At 44.0% G+C, this 21,932-nt stretch overlaps 1 protein-coding gene across 1 annotated transcript in view; it reads left to right on the top strand.

Moving 5' to 3' along the window:
- The window catches only part of T265_10692 (hypothetical protein), a gene marked incomplete at both ends in the record, with an annotated part of 123,993 nt that overhangs the window by 94,771 nt on the left and 7,290 nt on the right, over positions 1-21,932 (top strand). Inside the window, 3 exons of the mRNA XM_009177146.1 lie at positions 6,840-6,950; positions 13,763-13,868; positions 17,768-17,959. Coding sequence (XP_009175410.1) covers positions 6,840-6,950; positions 13,763-13,868; positions 17,768-17,959 — 409 coding nt within the window. The remainder of the gene's footprint in view (positions 1-6,839; positions 6,951-13,762; positions 13,869-17,767; positions 17,960-21,932) is intronic.

Below are 21,932 nucleotides of genomic sequence, written 5' to 3'. Positions count from 1 at the left end.
GCGATGGTTGAGCAGTAACATACTGGCTTCGCATGTGCGGAATTCAGACCTCTGCTCTGCTGACATGCTCTAATAAGGGCTTCCCTCCTTTGATATGGCCTCACCAGATTGCGCCAGGACGACTGTTCAAATAAGAGTGACGTGAACGTGCATTCTACAAATCCCGCAGCCACCCACAACCAACGTGTATGCATTATGCCCGAGTGATTTTCGGACTACCCTCCCAGGGAATTTCCGTACGGTAAAGATCTTCGATGAAACAAGCGTTTGGAGCGCTTCTATGAATCGGGAAGGTACGGTTGCTTGCATAAGAGTAAGACAAAAAAATCGTTTCTTTCGCTTTGATAGTCCATGGGTTACTAGCTAGTGCCGATGAAAGCAAGGTATTCGCCCTTCTCAGTTAATCATATCGATGTGGAATTGGTTTTTGGGTAAGTTTTCTTGTTCATAATAAAGCTCTATTTGAATATCAGCTTTGAAGGTTTCTTGCCTCAACAAAGTATCGCACGACTACATCACTTTTGACATCTGTTTGAGTTTCATGTGTCCGCTTGCATTGTAGACTCTCACTTTGGGTTACCATTTAGTTATAGGGCCAGGATGAACAAACGTTTGACAGACCAGTATCCTGACTTGTTTCCACTGGATGAAGTAGTCAACGAAGAAAATTACACCGGTTTCCTGTTCTACTTTCCTAGAATATATCCTCGCCTTCTGTGGCTTTCGAAACTAAGCTAAACAAGCACACTTAATTTTATCATTCGTGATTGCATGTTACCAGGTTTGGGGGTGAGTTGGCTTCGTCGTTAGAGTGCGAATTTACTGACCGGAAGGTATGTGGTTCGAACCCAACCTCGGCCCCTCGACTTCCCCTGTCTAGGCTTGAGCAACCCTCGCAGTATTTCATCCCTCGTGCTTACTTCTGGTGGCATGACCAAAGGGGTGCTACAGCCGAACGATCTTCTTCAATTGACCAATGTTTCTAAGCAGAAGTGTAACTCAACTGTGACGAAAATTGCATTGATGTGTCCGGCTCCTCCATCATCAGACTACGGTTAGCTTTTCGACAACCAACTTTTTGGTGTGTTCCAAACAGCTGATTCAACAGAACTAGCATGAATTCCATTTTGCCATACAGACTAGTCGTGTGCCAAACGTTGATGCTCCCTTGACAGTCGCTAAGACAACCGGAATCCTCTGGCTTCTGAACAGCTTTTCAGATGCCTGCAACTGTTCTCAAAAACGTGACGGAAACGGGAAAGGCAGTCTAGAAGTATTTTTGCTTGAAAACGCAACTCAAACCTGTCTCTGATCCATTTAATAAAATCAACACAATGGAGCCAAACGCTCAGAGTACTCCTACTTGCCAAGAACCGCAATTCTCGAGTCGGATTTCGCTGCGAGGGTCTTGTCGAGTCAAACACATAACACCAAGAACATGGTTACATGGGAAACGAGAGGACTTTTGTAAATCTTCCTTGGAAGCTGATTAATTCGATTCCAAAAAAGAATTTCGCGAATAAGGTGTAGGTTGCTGATACAATGGGGTAGGAACTGGCTATTATTCCTAAAAATCCTGAGATCTTGCAATTCAGATATGAAGTTAGCGGCCAACATTTTCCACCTTCATTTCCAAATATGTCTCATCTCTTACCCTTATTAGTGACCTCTCCATTCATGAGATCTTGTCGGTGGTACTTCTCACACAGTGCATATTGACACTGCTGTGAAAAATTTGTGTTGTGAGGAATTACCTAACTTACACAGTTGTTCCGGGATAACACGCCCGAGAACTTGTTCGTCTGAAGGTTAGCTAAACATGAATGACAGGAATGTCTCACACTTCACTACACCCGATCTTTCGCTGTGATGTGACCTCCTCAATCACCCCACGTTTACTTGGAGATATTTTAATTCGAGCTGATAGATTTTCGTCACCAAGTAAAGCATCTTCGGTGATATGGGTAGAATGCATTTGAGCTCACTTATCAGGACCAAGTGAACTGTCTGTTGCGCCTTATCAAAATCGAAGTTGGATGTTTAAACGCGCTCTATACTGAGACTGTTTTTGGAAATCGTAGTCGCGGTGAGCTGTACAATGGCAGGTACAGGTCAGATGTGGATGTTGGGAAACTAGACACGGTTTTTCTCTCCCACGTCAGTGTGATTTAGTTAGCCGCTCAATCAACTTTTATTAGCCTCGCATTATTTATAGTCAGGTATCCAAGCCACAGACACACCGACCCGATGCACCGTGTTAGATGTCAGAATGTGCCGTCACCCTCTGCTTTCCTTCGTCTGACTTGTGTAAGTTGCGCGTGTCTTCAAGGTGACTGCGGCATGACGCCCCTCTCAGTGAAAATCATCAATAGGTTTCTCTCGACTGCATGCGCTGCCAGTTTGCCTAACTCTTTTTAAAAAAAGTCCTGTTGGAATGAATGTCGGAAAATTAGGAAAAAGTTAGACGGCTCCTGTATAGCTGTCCTGCTCATTAATCGTACACCCATCACATCCGAACTTCAAGTGATTCACATATTGTAACATCGTATTCATAGCTCTCTTATCTGTTGCATTCGTGATTACATATTACTTGATCTGGGGGCGAGGTGACTCGGTGCTTAAGAGCGTGAAATGACCTACCGGAAGCGCCATGGTTCGAGTCCAACCTCTGCATCTTGTCTTGGCTTGGGCAACCTCGTATTTTCCCAGCCTTCGTGCTTCCTTCGAGTGGCGTGGCAAATAGGCATCGAAAGGGTGCTACATCTGGACATTTTGTTACCAGATCTTCCTGGACTTGCTTTTTGACGACCCGGGTTCGAACCTCTCCAAAGCTACCCTCACATTGGCTTCCGTTCTTGTATATGCACATTGTTTCATAAACGAGGGACCGAAAAATGCTTATTCATTTTTCAAGGTTAAGGAATAAACTATAGGACCATACCATTTTGTCCGTTGTAAGTTGATTTTGCCTTTCAAATAACTAAGCCTAAAGTTGGACTGGTAACAATGACCAAACTAATGACTGTGCTCTTTCAAATGGAATTCGCTTCTATATTTCATTTTCTCCGGTTCAGAAGACATTCAGTTTGTACTTAAAAACTGCTTTCCTGCGAATAAGATGGTAAATTTTCCGTCCCCATTAGTGTTAATAAGCTGATACAAAAATGACTTTGTTTTAGAAGGATGGGGGATTGCATGAGAAATCGCTAAAAGTGTCAATACCAGTACACTGTACTCATAGAGTGTCTCAGACTGAACGTGTTAAGACAAACCTCGATTGAATTTTTTCCAGAGTCAATTTTAACTGTCGTTTACGGAAGCTAAAGTGGTCAGGTGCTCCGATATTCGCTAGCCTCAGCTAAGCTGATTACAAACACAGTAGATGTCTAGAACCTTGGCAGTAAGGTAGTACAGGAAAATGGTGAGGGACTGAAGTGATCTGCCATTCAATGAGAACAAAACCCACTCAAAACGATGGCCACTCAACCGGTCTTAAACATTTTCCAATTGATTGAGAACTTACTAGCATTTTGTAACGTTCCGAAGACTGATTACGGTTAGGCCCTGAATTCCTGGGATATGTGCGATATAGACGAAGCCAATTAATTGTACGGCAGCAAAGTATTTTCCGTGGTACAATTGCGCAAAAGTGACGTATACGCTGGAATAGGATTAGCAGCCCCTCCCTCATATCAACCACTCTCTCTAGAGCGTCATAATGGGAGTTCCTACGCTCCAAGGACTCGTGCTGTGGCTATCAACAGACCACACTTTGCCTCATATTTGACCACTGATCCCACAGAAAGTTGAGCTACCTGTACACTGGACATCATGGCCGTCGGTTTGTCCGCTGAACTGAGCCAACTTGACACCTTTATGCGTGTGCTTACGAGGGCTTATTTATTCCCCATTCTGCTTTTTGGATCTAGTCAAACTGATCTCTCGTGTGGACTGTGCCCCTTCGGAAGCAGATTTTCTTGTGTTGTTCCTTAAGTCTTCTGGGTTGTTTCTGGAAGTTTTCAGTTTTGAATAAAGTATAAAGCACTCATGGTGGAAAATACTCCACAGAAGTGTTTATGTTGACCAGTTCCGATAGGCAAGCTGTGTTTACTACCGATTTTACTCCTTCCTAGAATTGAATACCACAACCATGATATAGAACCCCTCCTGTTACGTCCCACTTCAATGTAAACCGTTCGGGTAATCATCTTAACCTCCTGAATCTGTTCTATCAAGCCATGTTGCGGCAAAATTTGACCAGCGAGCATCCTACCTCACCATGGCTAGACAAGCATCGAGTGTAGCAACAGGCAGCGTTCACCTTTGACGAAAAGTACCATCGTTTTTTGCGCATCACTGCAATGCTAGAATTCAGGGGACTGGAACCAATTGCCCCTGTTTGGAGAACGGCTTGTTAGGACACCGTGTTCCAGTTCTGGATGATAATAGTGGACGTATCACTAGGGCGACCTAAACATTGCTGCTGTTCGGCAACCCCCCTCCAAGAAAAGCATCACTATGGCTACGACGGTGGAGTCCGTCCCTTTGATGGATTATCGTGTAACCTGCTTGCTATTGTAACCTCCAACCAAGCGGCAGTCAATGTTCGGACATGTACCAAACTTTATTTTGGTTGATCCTTATAGTATATTTGATACGCTGTCAACGTCAGAAGAAAGTTTACAATGACTAACATTGATGGTGGTCGGTGCATGAAGAGGTTACCACGTAGGAGTGCAACTTAAGCACTTTGCATATTACTACATATGTGTTACGACTGTGTGCTGTATTTCCGAATGCTATGCAGACAGTAGTAAAGTAACTAACTATTTCGGACAGATGCGAAAAGCCTTACGCCGTCTGCTGCAGAATTATCGCGACAATTTGTTGCCGACCACCATTAACTAAAAGTTCAGCCTACCCCCTAATCACACCTAAATGCCACCTGAATTGCAAATAACTTACAGTGTGATCGGTCTGGGTACTAATCGACGTCCAATCTTCACCCAACCTAACCAACAATCTACTGTCTGTGTTCAAGCCTTATAGTCCCTCGTCTTTTACTGCCAAACGCATCTGCGCACAGCGCCACAAATCACTGTGTTGATTGTGGTGGTGGTGACGATGATGATGATGTCCCCAATTACTCTTATTTTATGGATGTGAAATTTTTGTACGGAACCATATGTTGCAGTCTGCACTCTGCTTGGAACTAATTTGGAGCAGCACATTTGTCTACCCCCTATCCTCATCGTCGCGTTCCATACTATGTTTTTTTTTGGCGAGGTAGCGGATCTTTAGAGTGACAGATAGTGCTCTTTTTTGCATGGTTGTTTTTTTTTGCTGTCTAATCATATTATGAATGCCAATATTCTGCGAGTGGGGCACGAGAAACGTGGGATTCTCGTCTTTCATAGCTTATCATACAAATTTGGTGTTCCTGTTGCTGCCCGTCGAACTGACATTATGCTGTCTAATTTGTTGCTTCATGTCTTGTTCGTATTATTTTTTGTGATTATATTGCCTGCAACTACGCAGGAAGTCGGACTTTTTCTTCACATTTCAAACCTGATCTCGAGTTTTTGTTCACAGTTTTCTGGGGACTTTTCATACCATGAAAATAGTAGGCCTCAGTCAACAAAAGGTCGGGTTGAAAGCATCGGTGAACCCGAAGCGTTTCTGTCCACAACGATGGACACATTAGATCAGAATACGAACCACACTCACAGCACAGGTTCAGCTCACATAACACCTTTGTTTTATCTGACTGTATGAAGTGAAGTAAAACCTTTCCCTATAAAGTCACGATATAGAAAGCTACGCCGTAAAGTGTGTTCTGGCCTATAATTCACGCAGCTAGTTTGTTTCAACAGGTCATTCTACCTTTTTTCTACGTTGTTGGACGCGTTGCAGTTGACAATTCGAGTGCTGATGCCGTTTTTCCTGTCCTCGGTCCTCTTTTTAACTTTTTCCTTATCGTATTAAGGTTAACTGAGTTACTCACTGCTAAGGGCGTGCACGTAACTGCACTCACCTCAAGAGCAAGACTATTGAAAATCTACCCTCGAACATAGACCAACATGTCTGCTTGTTTGGTTATTTTGTGTCACTTTTGTCACAAACGCGTAAACAGTGCCAATCTCGACCTTCTAATCAAAGCTCTTGGTAGATCGTGAGACAAACGTGCACATTTCTGGAGGCCAATTTTTTGTTGTCTTTGTTACTTTCGAGAAAAGCCGGTGTATACCCTCTTTCGCACGACTACATCATAATTTTATCGTACATTAAGTTTGGAGGTACGTAGATTTGTACTGACTTGCACTTGCATGGATCGCCGATAGGCTTGGGACTGGGAGATTTCTGACGTATTTGCCGCCGAACAAAACTGTTTTTAGATGGATGCAAGAGAGACGGAGTTTGTATTCAAACTGCCTGTTATGGTAAGAATCTGAACAGCGCGAAACTATAATAAGCTGGCAATCGGTTGGTTATTAACTTTCTCGCGGTTCCATCAACATCTCCGTCATTGCCCGGCAATAGACAAACCTGAATTTTCTGTGATCAGGTGGGTGCCGTTCCCGAGTCGCCCTATGTTCTAATTGCACTCCGATCTGCACGTATTGAACGAACCAGTTTGGCGTTAACAGGAGACTCATTTGGATCTCTCTAGTTTATGGTACGTAATTTACTTAGTACCCTGGTTCTCTTGAAGGAATGGAGTGTTTGGTGGCAGTTTGTTTTGAATACTGCCAGAGCTCTTGAAAACAGTAGATCTTGCCCTAACAAGGTTATACTTAGTTGATTGACACCTCTGGTATTTTTCGATCTATTATCCCCAGACCTTCCCTCACAGCTTGTTACCGATCAGCACTCAAGCGATTCCCTCACTCCACATTTGCCTGGACAGCGTGATTCACGTCTATCGACTCAGTGGTGACTATGCAAAAATGGTAAGTTGAGTTAGGCTCTTCGTTTGGCTTGATATACCCTTCGTTATTTGGCACCGAACCATGTTCGCGCCCGACCGTACATTGAAGCACAGTTGCGTGTGAGAACCCACTGCTCTCTATCGTTAGGACTGCTAGACGGACAACCTGGCAACTCGTTCCACCGTGTAACACAGATCGGTCACCACTATCTAACCTCATTCCACACCCACTGACAGTCAACAAGAATGAGTGGTATTCCTTATACGGTTCATTAACTTGTCCTCATTTAAAAATGTAGGCTTAGTCGAACCTTCGTCACACATCTACCAAGACAAATCTGTGTGTGCCAATTTATTTCGGAATACGCAGTTGTCTACCAGTGTAACGATGGATGCTACTAACGGGGCATGCGAGTAATATCTTTTCTCGTAACTCCGTTTTGCGTCTATTGGAAAGTGGGATTTATTACAAACTTTGTGGAATTGCTATGTAGCATTCGTTTACATTTGACTGATAGTCAGTGAAGATCCAGTCCACTTCAGGAAGATGCGTTCAAGAAGAAGACGGATATTCAGTTTTTATAAACAAGATGCACATGAGAGTTTTCCTTCCCTGTCCACTAGTATGCAACTGTTCAGTTGGTGTTTTCCAATAAACAACTCCGCAGCGAAGGCCTTCTCCCTTTCACCTGGATCTTCAACGAGAGTATGCAGAACAATGTCTTTAACTTTTGGACCTCATTAGTTTAAAGTAAACTTGTTTTACAGTCTTATTAGAGGCCGCCTTGGATTGCATTTCGCACGTCAACGGAACACTCCCTTCGTTCGGAAAATCTACATATACTGTGAGATGTTTTACTTAACGGAGTCAACCGTGATATTTCGTCTAGGTGTTCTCTTCTGGAGTGACTGCCTGAAAGGTTCACCCAAAAGTTATCCCGCACATGGAGGGGTTGAATGATAAAAGGCGTAAGGTACCAGCCTGCTGGATATCGATAGCTGAACCGATACGGGTATGACGACGCTAAGCTGGCCAGGTGGGACCCAATCAAGACGTTTGATCCTACTGACTATCCCTTCGGTGTCTCGTCTGACTGGTGATTATTTTTCTAGGCAGTGAATCTTGTGTTTTTGATGCTTTATTCCTGAGACACGTGTCCCGTCTGATTTCGTTTAAGATTCGAAACAAATTAATTTGCTGTTGTTCTACAGTACACCTAGTTTAGCCTATCATTTTGGTGGCCTTTTTAAGCCTCCTACCTCTCTGGACTGGGTGAGACTTCTTCAGTGCACACAGAATGGAAAAATTCAAACTCAGCAGTCCATTCTCCCTGATTACTCATCTCAAACACCTAATCATTGTAAATGCATTTTCCGCCAGTTTCAATCAGTCATGCGTGGAAAGCATCACTGGGTTGATTAGTTTTCTGTCGTTCTCGTCTGTTCCGCGGACTGGATAGGTATCACGTTTGTGGATGTCAGATGCACCGATTATTTTACCCCGCCATTCTTGATGTCATGGGTGTGTACAAACCAGTCATCCGTGTCGGATGGCCGTTCGTTACCAGACGAGCCTACAGCCCTTCACACGGTTCGTTCACCTTGTTTAACTTCCTGTTCGGTGTCAGCTCGAATAATTTCAGGAATTTTCCCCCCTAGGTTTGTGTCAAACATTCTGATGAGTTCCTCGTTACGATTGATATCATCACTCCATTAGTTTGGTGATCCGTGTATGGTGATATCCTGCATGAAGCTGATAGAGAAGATCCTATTCAGATGACTTAATTAACACCATTATAGAGTCAATTGAACTTGAAGCTGAAAAATAACCTGCAATGCGTAATTCGCAACGTAGTGGAACGATTCCGGGCCTGCTGACAGCTGTGGAGGCTCAAACGCCCATAGAACCCTTGGCGGTTTTCAACCCCGTCAAAACAGCCCTCTAACATTGTGCAACACATCGATGGCAGACGGTCACAGATGTTCCACGCATGGGGGTGCTGTTGATTTGGTGAAAGAGATGCTCCATGGAATCGCATTTCACCATGAAATTCGCCAGAATATCAACCTGTGTCCGAATCTGCATCCCAATTTAGTCATTCTGTGCAATTATTTAGTTTATTCTTGGTTAACGTCTGCACAATCCGGCTACGGTAACCACTGGTAATGTAAGACTGGTTTCGTGGAATCGCTGAGTGCCCAATCGCGTAGGGATAGGATCTCAATGTAATACAGCCCATTCAGGACAACGCATCGATGGAAGCCTACCTCTTTTGTTTTCGCCTCTAACCACCTGAACGTGATCAGGTTGTCAGTCATGCTAGTCCTTTCTGGTGAGTATCTGGATTTTATGAACCTTCTCGAGTTCCTCGACACTTGAAGAGACACCATCAGTGGAGAACTGGGCTATTTCTTGTGACGGGGTCGCGGTCGGATGAGAACGTTCTGATGCATCCCTCAGAGAAGCGGCCTCTATTTGGAGAACTGTTGCAATAGCCGCGTGGACTTAGTTTCCAAATATCCTCCGGAACCAATAGCTAACACCTCTATGTGGTGGTCGCGTTTGAGTTTTGCAACGACCACTTGAGCTAAGCTGATTTGAACGTCCTTCGAGGTTCACTCATGCCAGGAAGATCGACGGAAAGCAGTCAGATATAGAGCTTCATGAGTAATGGAACTATGGGACGCTGTGGGAGTAAAGTCGTACTGCCCTCTGCGGTAGGATTGTAGAAGTAGTAAAGCATTTCCTCCAGGCGACCAGCGCGCCATCATTCACAAAACACTACTGCTGCCTCCCCTCAAAGATGGACGGGTTAGAAAAGGTCGGCCCTAAATCCGTCCATACTGACCTCCCTACGGTTGACCGTTACTCCTGGTGTACTGTTCATTACATTCGAATTACTTTCAACACCAAGTTCGGTGCTGCTCACAGCTAGGTGGATCAGACAATTTGGTCACTGTTTCCGGATTGGGTCCTCCACAAAACCCAAGCACCTGTCGCCTCGCCTGTTAGACTGTTGAGTCAGAGACCATGGGTAGGTTGGTGAGACAAAACCTCGCCTTTCCTCACCGCTTTATGCCTCAGACTTCTCAGTCGAGGTGAGGTACCTTTAACATTCCCTCTTTTTTTGCCTGGCTAACCTGGAAATAACATGTGCTCGCACAGCGTAAGAGCAGCACTGTCTCCGATCCACGCGTACACTACTACGACAGTGCATCCGGGCACACACCCTTCCGCTGCGCTCGCTTCTTTGATGAACCGATAGCTCAAGCGGGAAGTCGGATGGATCTTCAGTTCCCACAAGTCGATCTTCCTCGTTTTTCACTGGAAACCTCTGTTTAAGCCAGCTTTTGTATACCCTCATTGTTGGTTCTTCTCAGATGACTATGTGCTATCTGACGGTTTGCTCTCTGTTGTGTGTTGCTGAACGGTAGTGCAACTCTGTATTGGTCCCCTAGCTCCCTGCCCCACTCATTATGGTATATTAAAAGGTACGGTAGCCCTACACAGCCCTTTATGGAGACAGGAAAATTATCACAACCGTATTTATAGGGCAGCGACAGAATGTTCCACAAAGTTGTGCTAGAATCTCCGTGAGGGGGTGAGGAGTGTCGAGTCAAAGATGCATTCTGACCAATCGGGGCATGCCCTTGTTTGGTCCGTATCCTGCACGTGACGTTCGCATGATGTGATGTTCAGTTGTTAGGGCCAGCGGGCCGGCTGGCCTCGTACATTCTCATTCCGCGTCTCCAAAGTTACCCCCCTTTTTTTGGTAACCGTTGATCCCGGATTTATTCTTAAGTTCCGTTGTACCGCTCTATGCTTCACACCACGAACAGTCGTGTACGTGCAACCAGACTGGCTGGATCTGTCAGAATCCGGCCACGAAACCTGTTCTTTATCTGTGCATACATCCCAACAAACTGCAGCAGTGGAACTGTAAAAGATTCTCTTCATGGAGGACTTTCGAGACTCATGTGAATGGTATAGTGCACGGATGTCACTATTCTGATTGGTGATCTGAACACCCAACTGGAAAGAAAAGATACGCATGAAGAGCGTCCCGGTGGAAGATGTGGTTTGTGAAGATGCTTCCAGAAACAGTAGCTGCTTTCGCGCTAATGACTACTTCATTACTACAAGCCTCGTGAGAATCGCGTTATCTGGTGTCCTTTCAACATTAAACGGTCGATCACTCGGATTGACCACATGGCAGTTAGCTTTAGATATGGGGGCTGTGTTCAAGGCTACCCGTCATTTTGGAACACGTATACGGTTTGTACTCTTGTTGTGAATTGGACCCCAGCGACTAAGGATAGGAAGCCTGACCGCTGTGCGGTAATGGCAAACATTGCTTGCCTTTAACCACCGACGCCTTCTAAGCATTACAGATGCAATGTTTGTGTATCGGAGATGCACCACATCAATGACTGGAAGTACTCACTGACACCGCGATGTCACGCAACCAGTGGTGGTATCGCATCTATCCTCTTGTTATTATCAATTATTCCACTGCATCGATCCAAACCACCACACCGAAGTACATGGATGTCGAACTGAGTGACTTACTCTGGGATTGATAAAGCGAGCATGACATCCTCTAAACCCCAACTCTTGAAGATGACGCGAAGTACGTATTTTTTAAACCGATTCGAAATCCGGTAATCCAATATGGATAATATGCAACAGTTGCCGGCGTTTAACCACTATTGCCCGCGATACCTTTCGCATGTTTAGTGGCAGCCACGCAATAATGAAGTATGACCTAGCCTCTGACCTAACACCAAAGATTCAGGACTGTATCATTCGATTTCTTGCAGTCAGCTTCACTGGGTTGGCCGTATCTCCGACCTGCCACCTCGTCGACCGCCCAGATGTGCTCCGTTCACCTTACCCGGGAATAACCTTCAGTCGGAATAACCTACTGGAGGCCGACTATCAACTGTTTGCGTAAGGTGATAAGATAACAGTCAGGCCATCCATCGCCGAGCCGGTTTGGCTTCCTTCCAGCTTGGGTCCAGATGACTGTGAAGTGCTTCTGGTTGGTCTGGCTGAACTCACTCAAAATCGCACTCAGTGATACGCTTAGTGTTCTTTCTCACAATCGCAAACTCCCTCTTCTTCAGTTTCTTTGATTTCCCACAAGTGATGTTGTATGTGTTTTGGGCACTGAACCTTTTGAATCAAGCATATATTATGTTGTAATTCCTTGGGTAAGCTTCGCACATGCATTATATATATATATATATATATATATATATCAAGAACAGGGAACTTGGTCGGGCATCCTTTTACTGGTTATCCGAACGACTGTTGCAGTATTTGGGAATGCAATGTTGTCACTTCAACAAGCTAGAGGAAAACGAAACGTTGTTCGGTTGTTTCCAGTTTTATTAACTACATTGCAACGGAACTTTATTTTGAGCTCGTTGAGTGGCATGCAAGCACCATTCTGAACTTTTACTGTCAGTTAAAGCTTACCGGGGTATCCATACATACTCCAACCACCCACGTTGACGTTTCAATAGCATTTCAATGACCTGGCAGGCCAGCTGCCAAACCAGACTATTTTGTGTGTCTACCGATTTTCTCGTTTCCATGTTGCCCGCCATTTCGATCGGACGATGACCGTGATGTCTTCCCTGACCGATATCATCTAATTCTCTTTATGACAATTTCAACATCAGTGTTGAACTCGTGTTGCTTACTAGGTTTACCTGTTTTACTAGGTCATTTTCGGCTTACACTGCGAATGAAGAAAATGTCGGTTGCTCAGGTAGCTTAGATGGCCGTTGGCACAACCACCAACCCATCGCTACACAGCACTACGCTCCATAACAACGCACTGATGATGTCACCTCGATTGGTGACGAAACGTTTGCAATCAAATTGATTGTCTCAGCGAACCGACGACCATCTATGCTACCTGAGTCACCAACATTCTCCTCTATTGGCCAATATTGTTTGATTGAACGTTACTGTACGAATGATCAGATAGAATCACAATTCCAATTCTGCAATCGGCTTCAGTAAGCGACAAACATTGTATGGATAGAACATCCGATCTGGTTCTATCGGGTCACACCACCAAAAGGCTGATCGATAATCGGTTCCACTCACAACTGAACTAGGCTGTTTAAACCACCTTGTGTTCTTGTGAGAAACTCGATTGAATCATAAAGAACTTCGATTTTACGCCATTCGGATGCAGGTGCTGACTGAACAACACCGTCTCAAATTTGTTCCGTTTCGGTAAGTGCTGTGCACCACAAACGCTGCGTTCACCGAGTAACTAATTTGGAGCACTAGTCAACAGGCAAAATATGGGATTGGGGACAACAGCATGCATCCTGCCATTGGGATTTTTCCAAGTTATCAACCAACAGAACGATACTATCAGCATATCCCAAGCCAGCTATCCTACCTACCTACCTTTAGGCTAGAGTGTTTCTCAATGCCTGTTTTACTGACTAATCGGTTGCGAATTTAAAAAGTATCGACAAATTTGGGCGGCCTTGTTGTATTCGAGGCTCCTCGCCGTATAACCGGATCTGATCTTTCACTAATACGCAATAGGTCTTACTGAGTTTTATCAGCTTTGCTTGAGCGCTGTTAGTTACAAGGAATGTCCACAGTGACTCGTGATCAAGCAAACAAACACAGCTCGAAAGTCGATTGATCATACTGTGGTGTACCATTTGGTACATTTTTAATCACTGCACTGCGTGTGAAAACAGTTGATGTTGACAAATGAGATAACGGCGGCTTGATGTTCCCTTTTACGCAATACTGCTTGGTAGATGATGTCAATTTTTCGCTCATCTTTTCGCCAGGTTTTCTGCTTGGATCTTGTTTCGCATCTATCGTTGCACTACAATATTCAGTCGGCTTTCGAGCGGGCAGCGTTCATGATCGACTCCCTATTCCATCTTCTATCAAGTATGTTTATCGCCCATCTTCGTGCTTATTTATACGTGTTCCAAGACATTTCAAACTTCAGCAGTTTGTCCGTTATATTGTCTTTACCTGTCATTTCAACTGTACTGGTTCGGCTGGCATGATGTTGCGTACTGAGCACTTTTTTTCAATTCGCATCTTCATTTCCTGCTTGGCATACGTGCTTACCACTCCATAATTTGGCGATAAAGGTATTTTTATTTTGCATAATTAATGAGATCTGACGTTGCTGTGCGGTGGTCCTCAGTATTAGTTCATATGTCTCCCCTCTCGTCCCAGAATACCCAGCTGTCTTGCGCGTGGGTTGGCTAATTTGATGCCTTTTGGCGACCAATTTTATATCCTCACGCGATGTTCTACCGTTAGTATAAGCCGCTCGCATTCTGTCGCAGATATGGACTTTATATGCGTGTAAACACCGGATTATACCAACAACTGATCATTCGGAACGTTTCCATAACTACCGTCCCCCTTTATTTGCACGCCATGTGTTTTAGTCGCTAAAATCGATGCGATAATCTAACCGTAGGCCGTTCACATCATTGGAACCGATCAAAATCCTGAATTCCTCCATTCTTAATGCAGAATGGCGTACTGTTCTAAAAAGCATTCATCATACACACTAATCAATTCAACTCAGGAAGAACTTTATGCACCTATGGGACTGCAATTTCACAGGTCACAACTTTACCAGACCCGACATACTTAACAGGCAGCAAGGCACAACAGATAACAAGCACTGAATACGATGTTACAATATGTGAATCACTAGGCAGCAAGACAGATAACAAGCACTGAATACGATGTTACAATATGTGAATCACTTGAAGTTCGGATGTGATGGGAGTACGATTAATGAGATGAGCAGCTATACAGGAGCCGTCTAACTTTTTCCTAATTTTCCGACATTCATTCCAACAGAACTTTTTTAAAAAAGAGTTAGGCAAACTGGCAGCGCATGCAGTCGAGAGAAACCTATTGATGATTTTCACTGAGAGGGGCGTCATGCCGCAGTCACCTTGAAGACACGCGCAACTTACACAAGTCAGACGAAGGAAAGCAGAGGGTGACGGCACATTCTGACATCTAACACGGTGCATCGGGTCGGTGTGTCTGTGGCTTGGATACCTGACTATAAATAATGCGAGGCTAATAAAAGTTGATTGAGCGGCTAACTAAATCACACTGACGTGGGAGAGAAAAACCGTGTCTAGTTTCCCAACATCCACATCTGACCTGTACCTGCCATTGTACAGCTCACCGCGACTACGATTTCCAAAAACAGTCTCAGTATAGAGCGCGTTTAAACATCCAACTTCGATTTTGATAAGGCGCAACAGACAGTTCACTTGGTCCTGATAAGTGAGCTCAAATGCATTCTACCCATATCACCGAAGATGCTTTACTTGGTGACGAAAATCTATCAGCTCGAATTAAAATATCTCCAAGTAAACGTGGGGTGATTGAGGAGGTCACATCACAGCGAAAGATCGGGTGTAGTGAAGTGTGAGACATTCCTGTCATTCATGTTTAGCTAACCTTCAGACGAACAAGTTCTCGGGCGTGTTATCCCGGAACAACTGTGTAAGTTAGGTAATTCCTCACAACACAAATTTTTCACAGCAGTGTCAATATGCACTGTGTGAGAAGTACCACCGACAAGATCTCATGAATGGAGAGGTCACTAATAAGGGTAAGAGATGAGACATATTTGGAAATGAAGGTGGAAAATGTTGGCCGCTAACTTCATATCTGAATTGCAAGATCTCAGGATTTTTAGGAATAATAGCCAGTTCCTACCCCATTGTATCAGCAACCTACACCTTATTCGCGAAATTCTTTTTTGGAATCGAATTAATCAGCTTCCAAGGAAGATTTACAAAAGTCCTCTCGTTTCCCATGTAACCATGTTCTTGGTGTTATGTGTTTGACTCGACAAGACCCTCGCAGCGAAATCCGACTCGAGAATTGCGGTTCTTGGCAAGTAGGAGTACTCTGAGCGTTTGGCTCCATTGTGTTGATTTTATTAAATGGATCAGAGACAGGTTTGAGTTGCGTTTTCAAGCAAAAATACTTCTAGACTGCCTTTCCCGTTTCCGTCACGTTTTTGAGAACAGTTGCAGGCATCTGAAAAGCTGTTCAGAAGCCAGAGGATTCCGGTTGTCTTAGCGACTGTCAAGGGAGCATCAACGTTTGGCACACGACTAGTCTGTATGGCAAAATGGAATTCATGCTAGTTCTGTTGAATCAGCTGTTTGGAACACACCAAAAAGTTGGTTGTCGAAAAGCTAACCGTAGTCTGATGATGGAGGAGCCGGACACATCAATGCAATTTTCGTCACAGTTGAGTTACACTTCTGCTTTCGCGCCCACGCGTGAACACGTGTCCTTTGTCGTCCATGTTGGCAGCATTCTTTTCACCTGATTTATTTTCTTGTGTTTCAGTTGATACACCGAAGTCAGCGAATTCCCAATAACTATAGATTTTCTATCTTAATCATTCTAACAAGCCAATGTCGACAGTCATTAAAGTTGTCTATGGGACCATTTCAGTATCTATGTAGCGCCCAAACGAAAGAACCGATGTAGGCTTGTGTCACCAAGGGACATCAGTGTTTCTTCCAAGAATTCCATGGTGGTATCTCGACTTCGTCTCTGCAAGTTGATTAGACCCAGCCAAGCCATGTAATTTTTTGGGAAGTAGCACTGGTGTCAATGCTTTGTCATGTCTTGATATCATTCGTCCAACCTTCTTTTACCGTTATTTTGTTATTATTTATCCACCATCTTACTTTTCCAGAGCGTTACGAATTCTTACGACAATCTCTAAGTTGCTTATTAGCAAAAACGCAAGTAATCTTTGGATTAACAGGTTCCTAAAAAGACTTTCGCCGTGTGATGATATCACTTGTATTTCAGCGTACTTCTAGCCATCGCTCGCTTGTTTGCTAACCAACGGTAACTTGGTTGTCGTTGATTGAATTCAGTAAGTAAAATACTAGGGTTCCACGGGAGGCATCTTTTGTTAAAGAACTTCATTCGTGGTCTGAGTACACAACACCTACTTGATGGTGTCCAGTACAGTGCAGTACTGAGCACCACAGTCTTCTATGAGCATCATTCTCATTATGGTTTTGAGTTAGGTATTTTCTCTCAGTCGCTGGATTGTTTCTTACATAGATTAACCTCCTGAAGAGAAATTTTAAGTTTCTGGCGATAAGCAGTTCTTTTTATAGGGTATCAGAATGGAGAAATCTCTGCACCAAATCTATGCCCGGTTCCAAGTGGTCAGGCAGCTGTCTCTCATTTTCTCCTGTAGCCTAGACGATAGTAAGGCCACCTCAGAATCATACAGCATCATTTTATTCAGTTTAGTGTTTATTTTCTTGTTAAACCTCTCCGGTTCTCAAACGTTGGCCCATTTATGTCTGCAGTCTCTTCTGTGGCTGCACTGAGTAGACCTTCTTGAATGGCATAGTAGTGCAGAAGATCGGTAAGTTCACAACCCTTGACGGGTAAGCTCATTCATAAGGGAACAGACTGTGAATTTTAGTTATTTGTGGGGTGACCTGTCGAGAGATGAGAAACTCTATAGGATGTTCGCTGGAGTCCTTGCTACAGGCTGTCCGCAGGAGTACGTTATAGGCGATAAGCGTGATGAACTGTTTTCTAAACATTTTGCCCTATTTATGCTAGAAAGTAGCCTACTTCGTTGTGATCCGAATTCCGATTGTAGTCGGCCACACGGTGCTTGTCATTTATACTTCGCCAACCGTTGAAATATCTGGTCACACTGTCTTTTGGTATGTATGTTATTGCCAACCATTTTCTTCACATAATAAATCACATTTTAATAATAAATCACAATTTTTAACCTTAAGGTGTCGTATGTGCCGACGACCGACCCGATCTCCTACAAGCTTGTCTCCCCGCATTTCTTCGGCTCGGTGGTGCGTTTCCAAGCCTAGCCCCGGTGATTGTTCGACTTCTTCTCACTGTTGGTACCCTGATATCAAGCGTCCTGCCAGATGAGGCCCGTGATAGTCTTCGGCTACGCACATCTGATGAGAAAAGTAAGCTTTTCCCCCTGGTGGTTGGTAATGTTACTCATTCGTCGACAAGTCTGAGAAATCTGCTAACGCACTCTAATCGAAGATGGTCAACAACGAGCTTATGAAAGACAATAGTTTCGATTGATCCGAAAATGTTGACGAACCGGAGCGCACCTAATCGTGCTATCAACATCATGAAAAGGTACTGAGGGAAGCTATTTGATCGTGTAGATTTTCCCGCTGGCAGTATAACCAATCCGTATCACCTGGACTAATCGGCCGTGGAGTGCGTTGTGCCGCTGATTCTCGTCTATTTTTCAGCGCCACATCTAAATCATTGAAGTCCTGTTTCAGAAACAAACATAATTCGTAGACTTGAGTTACTGGTCACAAACTTGCGTCCTGTGACATCTTCGCAATCGTGGGAAGGGTTGCCTTATTGCGCATCAGTATCAATTTCCGAATTACTGGGCTTTGTTTTGCAAAGGCTAGTTATATATGCTAATATATGGTACATCAGCACAAGCCTGACGTGTGGCAAGCATACTTGCTCCGACTGTATCAGCGTAGGCCATTCGCAAGAATATTTTTCCTTCTCATAAATATTTGTCAGTGTTCTCGGAAGCCAACCAGTTTCCATCTCCCAAATCAACAGATGTGTTTATCCGGATTTTTATCCGTGTTTCTGTACCACTCATCACAGTGTCACAATGGAATTAGGGACTCTTGGGGATGTTGGAGATTTTTTGAAAACATGAATGACCGTTTTCATGCACAGAACATCAAAGATAGTGTGCAGATAATGCACATCTGCTGAGCATCACCAAGGTAGGGATAGATGAATATGAACCCTAGACTCGAATACTTTAAGATAAGAATTCCAGGAAAAAAACAGGATGTTAGGAAGCGACCAGCCCAGGCGGACCTTGAGGAAGGAAATAGATTTGTCCGGTGACAGAAACTTGATAAGAGTGACTAGGACACCCTAGATAGATGAGGCGATTGGAGGAGTGGAGCGAGAGAGTCGACTTTGCTCGTGATCAAGTGATGAGAGAAGGTTACATCCTGAAGACGAAACGCGATGCACACCATAGATCGAAGTATAAGTCCGTGAGGCGTTGAATGCTATCTCCGGGAAAAGTATCCCCCAAAAGTGGCAGCAACATTCAGCAATGGGGTCAATCTGGATTTGCGCAATATATGTTGGGAAAGGGAGAATTACTTGGAAGAGCGAGCATTCTAGGGGCTCGTGTTGCAATTACTTTCATCCACAAAGACCAGAGGAGGTTATTTCCGAAAGGACAGGTCGAGAAAAAAGGATTTGGTTGATTGAGGCATTAAGTTCAAATCTCAAGGGATCGAAGTTGGCGCACGGGAGTAGAAAGGTGTTTGAATTTAACCGCGCTAAACGAGTCCCAAACGTGGATGTATTTATGGTCATTGTTTAGAGTTTTGATGGTCTGATCCCGGATGAAGTATATCTTTGAGGAGCGTAATTCTTAGAAATTTGGAGGTCTGTATGGTCTGCAAGGATCTGAATGCAACCAGAAGCAAAGGAAAGCAAGTCATTAGCAAAGAGGGCGAACACTTTGGATAAGCAATAGAATCTTGTGAAACTCATGTAGTGACCTTCCGACAATAGCAAGCGCACTGTCAAGGCATATCTCAGTCGAAATAATGTGAGGAAGTTTGCGGTTCGATTCACCAAGTCAGAACGTAGTCTGCACGCTGGTAGTTTGACAATCAATTTGCCATGCCATGCTCGGTTGAAGGTTTGCGAGTCATCGAGGCATATCGATTCGGTTTCACCCAACGTGTGTAGAACATAAGACCATACATATGACACGTACTTGAGTGATACGGTGGCGCGTCAACTCCTAATTTTGTTTTCCAGGTCATATAAGAGTTGCTTGGCCGGAACTGACTCCATGACTTTAGATAAGATAAGGTTAGTAGAAGTGGGGCCGTACTTGTCCCGGTCACACCTGGTAGTAAGGAACATGTGAGAACTTTTTCAGGCAAGTAGATGGAACTGTCCTGGAAGGAAATGAATGACGATAGGAGTAAGGAGTGATTTGTAGCCAACTCTGGGTCACGTACGGCATGACCGGAAAGCTCAGGAGTGTTTAGCGCGTTGAACTACTCTGGTTGTAATAGAGGGTAGTGAAAAATAGTTTTGAGCTTCAGCATGAACTGGGACAGAAGGTGGGGAGAGAAGATTATTGAATACTTTGGCCCATTTTGGGGGACGAGTTCAAAACTGGGGTCAGGAGTAGCAGGAGTGGGGGAGGAACAGAACCTCCGACCTACTGCTTTCGCAAGATTCCAGAAGTGTGAGTCTGCGGAAGGTGTACGGGCCTTTCGTCTAAGGATTATGGTTCACTAGGACAGCCAGAAGACTTAAGTTACAAAGCGTTGACATTTCAGTTTATTCTCGTCAGTCGGAAACGTAAAACACTCCATATTTATAGGTAGTTGACATTATAACAACCAGTTCATTACATCGAAGAACACATTGCTCTGAGGTACGTGGTTGTTCCAGGGCAGTTGGATAACTTGTATCAATAGCCTCTGTACACACACAATGAGCCCTTGTGTTCTCACTCACATTACTTCACAGAAACCCTGCAGTTTTGGGTTTCGATTGCTTAATAGTATGGACTAGACCAGCTAGGTGGCCTGTCTCAGAGTGACTTTTGGCAGTGGACGACCTCCAGCTCTGTTAGGTCGTTAGCGTAGTTGACTTGTGTCGCAGGGTCTATATCAGCTGATGTGAAATATGTTCTGAAATCTTTTAAGTAAATCCGGCGGTCAGTCTTGCCAATATATTGTGTAAGATTATATTTTTTACCCTCGCCGATGGTCGTCGTACGGAAATTGCGTGCGATAACATAGTCCGAACGAGATAACGGGAACGCCAACTTTTACACACTCGCCTTTTTCTCTTAACAGTACAAAGACACGCACGATTAAACTATTTTCGGGATGAGGGTTTTCAGGATTTATGACACTCAGCAAAAATCTCAACGCCATAGGGATGAGAGCCGAAGGATTGTTGCATATTTTTTCAGTCAATAAAGGAATAAAACTAACAAATGGAAAGACAGGATTATGTAAGTAGAATTTAAGTGTTAACAGGCATAACACAGTCATCAGAAAAGCCGGGGGTGTACATGGATCAATTGAATATGACGAGGTGGTTCAGATGAGGCCCGAGGTTCGTGGGGAACTCTCGTCGCAGGAAGTAGGACGGTTTGGAATAAATAATCAACAAGCGCAAGGCTGCGTCCTTCTGTGATCGGATAGATAACTTTTCAGAGTTGTGGACACTGAAATCGCCGAGGACTCCATAATGTGTTGGCAGTTGGTACTTAATACGAATAAAATTTTAGCAGCGCTACTGCTTTCGGGGTATCGATGTACATAATATACCATTTTGAAATATGACGATTTTAAGTCAAAAATATTGGAAAAAAAAACAGGTGAACAATGGTTGAGTGAGTCATAAACTGCACCGTCAAAACGGAAGCAACGGTGTAACAAACAACCAGGACACTTGAGACGTGGGATCATGGTTGCCGGATGTTTTTCTTTAATACGAATAAAATTTTAGCAGCGCTACTGCTTTCGGGGTATCGATGTACATAATATACCATTTTGAAATATGACGATTTTAAGTCAAAAATATTGGAAAAAAAAACAGGTGAACAATGGTTGAGTGAGTCATAAACTGCACCGTCAAAACGGAAGCAACGGTGTAACAAACAACCAGGACACTTGAGACGTGGGATCATGGTTGCCGGATGTTTTTCTCGATAAGGAACATGGTAGTTGGGGCGGGAGATATTGAAGCGATGGATCGAGTATATGTTACTGTTCAAGCCACGAAGACGTGGGATGTTGCCGGATGTTTTTCTCGATAAGGAACATGGTAGTTGGGGCGGGAGATATTGAAGCGATGGATCGAGTATATGTTACTTACTGAGCCACGAAT

This window comes from Opisthorchis viverrini, assembly GCF_000715545.1.
Source record: "Opisthorchis viverrini unplaced genomic scaffold opera_v5_395, whole genome shotgun sequence".
Taxonomy (NCBI): Eukaryota; Metazoa; Platyhelminthes; class Trematoda; order Opisthorchiida; family Opisthorchiidae; genus Opisthorchis; species Opisthorchis viverrini.
Note: the sequence above shows the minus strand (reverse complement) of the source record. Positions and strands in the feature narration are given on the sequence as shown.